Source organism: Pteropus vampyrus, unplaced genomic scaffold (assembly GCF_000151845.1).
Source record: "Pteropus vampyrus isolate Shadow unplaced genomic scaffold, Pvam_2.0 Scaffold8289, whole genome shotgun sequence".
Taxonomy (NCBI): Eukaryota; Metazoa; Chordata; class Mammalia; order Chiroptera; family Pteropodidae; genus Pteropus; species Pteropus vampyrus.
Window position 1 is genome coordinate 4,779 of NW_011897070.1, and position 2,245 is coordinate 7,023.

Consider the following 2,245-nt stretch of genomic DNA (forward strand, 5'->3'; position numbering starts at 1 on the left):
TTTTTTTTAAATTTTATTTTATTATTTAAAAATCAGACCTTTATATACAGATATTCCCTTACCTTTTCGATTTTCTCATCTCATAAAACAAAAAGATGATTCATTGACCTCTAAGACTTACTTTCATATGTTCTTGTGTAAAATGCATATGGCATACAGTCTCACGCTCATCCAGATTAGCAACAAATAAGACATTTAGCTTTGTTTAGAGAAAAAGCAAGAAGGAAAAAATGTGATAAAATTACACCCAAGAACTGAATATGTACCCAAAGGAGTTTTCAAATTTAAGAATTAATTTTTCTTCTAGTCAAGACCAGTGGATAGCATTAGGAGAAATGATCTACACATTTATTATTTAGGTTCAGATGATATTTATGAGTTCTATAAGTAAAAATGATAAACAGATGGAAAATGTCATTGGATATGTAATCTGTGTTTTGCATTTGGTGGAATTCCAAGATTTATATTCATTTAAAAATATAAGGATGTGAATGTTTTCTGTGGCGGTATATGTCATTTCATCCTTAGATGACAAGAACAGGTCAAGATTACTTTCTTGGCAGTATGAATATGTATATTTCCTTTATAATGTTTCTTTGTTTCCCATTATCTTGTGCTGAATTAAATCTAATTAACAAATATCATAGAAAGGCTAGGAAATGCTGGAGTAACAAAGTTGAATATGTTTCTCTCTCTCTCTCTTGCTCTCTCTCTCTCTCTCTTTCTCTCAATAAATGGCTATATATACCTACATAAGTATATATCTTTTTCCCTTTAAATTTTTCTCAGTGCCCTTATACTAATTTATGCTGTGAATTCCTAAGAGGGGAACCTCAACATGGAGCATTTCAAAGGCCAGTGTTTTGTAGATCACCCTTTAGAGAACACTGTGGAAAGCATCCTTGTCATACTCTATATGAGAGTCTTTAAGATTTCATGTTCTGGGCGGACTATATGATCTTTTAATTCTCTAAATCTTGAGAGTATAAGGGATCATTTGAGCTGTTCTCTCAAATTTATCTGATAAACTGCTTTCTAGGAACACTCTTACAACAGGTTCTGATTTGTATTGCAGGATGGCTGACTTCAGGCTGAGGACAGTGAAGGCAATAACGTTGGCATTTGGAAGGAGCAAGATGAGAAACTCTGAAGAACAGTCCAACTCTCAGGAAGTTACCTGAAAAGATATCTAGATGTTTGCTGCCTGTGACACTATGAGATCTCTGTGATCGAACAATGGGACAGAGGATACCTTAGGAACTATTTATTTCCTCTTCCCTTGCCCTTAGTCAGGTGCCACAAAGACTGTGTTATGATTTTCTCACGTATCTTCCTCTAGAGCCATTCATACATGGGTGAAATGAAAGCTTTTGTGCATGTACTTGATACATATTCTCTAAACTCAGACTTTGCTTTTTTGGAGAGAATATTATTTCAGTATTTTTATAAAGTTTGGGGAGGGGGGATGTTTAACAAGGAGTTGATTTTGAGGTCTTTTGGTATGCTTTTAAATGGGACCAGGACTTAATATTTTCTTGAAAGACAAGGACCCTCTTCAGATCCTGGAATGCAGTGATTCTTCTAATGACGATCTGTTGCAAGGAGAAGCTGTTTACATTGTTCTTATCATACGGTTGCTATTATGATGTGTAACGAGTCACACATTTATATATCATATAAGTCTTAACAATTCTATATCACTAGGAAGCTACGAAACAGCCATGAAAACTCTCCTAATATATATAATTGCCACGGGGAAAAATTAGCTATACTTGTCCCATCCGACTAGCATTAGCCATCTTCCTTAAGACTTCTATTAAGACTGTTATTAAGAAATATGAATAACAAAAAAAATTCAATTTAAGTCTTTGGGGATAAAATTTAGGAGGAAAATATCCATCAAATGAACCACTTAGTAAAATGCAAAATGACCAGCAATTTTTAAAACTCAAAATAGTTTTAAGAATTTTGTTTGTTAAGAAGAAATATTTTGGGTTGTGAAAGAGAATACTTATGCTCTTCCTAAGAAATTGTCATCCATAATTAACAAATAGTCATAGAAAGCAAGCCATCACAAACTACCTTTGATTAACATTCATTTAAAATTTTAAAGTATCAACATTTTAAATATCTTCCTTTGACACAAAATAACTACACATTAAGTCTGTTTCTTATGTGATGAGAGGATAGAGAACTTGGTCCAAGATGTTCAAAAATAGAAATGGGGTTGAGCCTGTGGGAGAGG

The 2,245-nt window shown here is 33.4% G+C and overlaps 1 protein-coding gene across 1 annotated transcript in view; it reads left to right on the forward strand.

Moving 5' to 3' along the window:
* Nucleotides 1–1,164, forward strand: part of LOC105310653 (ras guanyl-releasing protein 3-like) — a gene marked incomplete at its 5' end in the record, with an annotated part of 4,500 nt that extends 3,336 nt beyond the window's left edge. The window contains one exon of the mRNA XM_011386797.1: nt 1,076–1,164. Coding sequence (XP_011385099.1) covers nt 1,076–1,084 — 9 coding nt within the window. The remainder of the gene's footprint in view (nt 1–1,075) is intronic.
* Between the last annotated feature and the right edge of the window lie 1,081 nt (nt 1,165–2,245).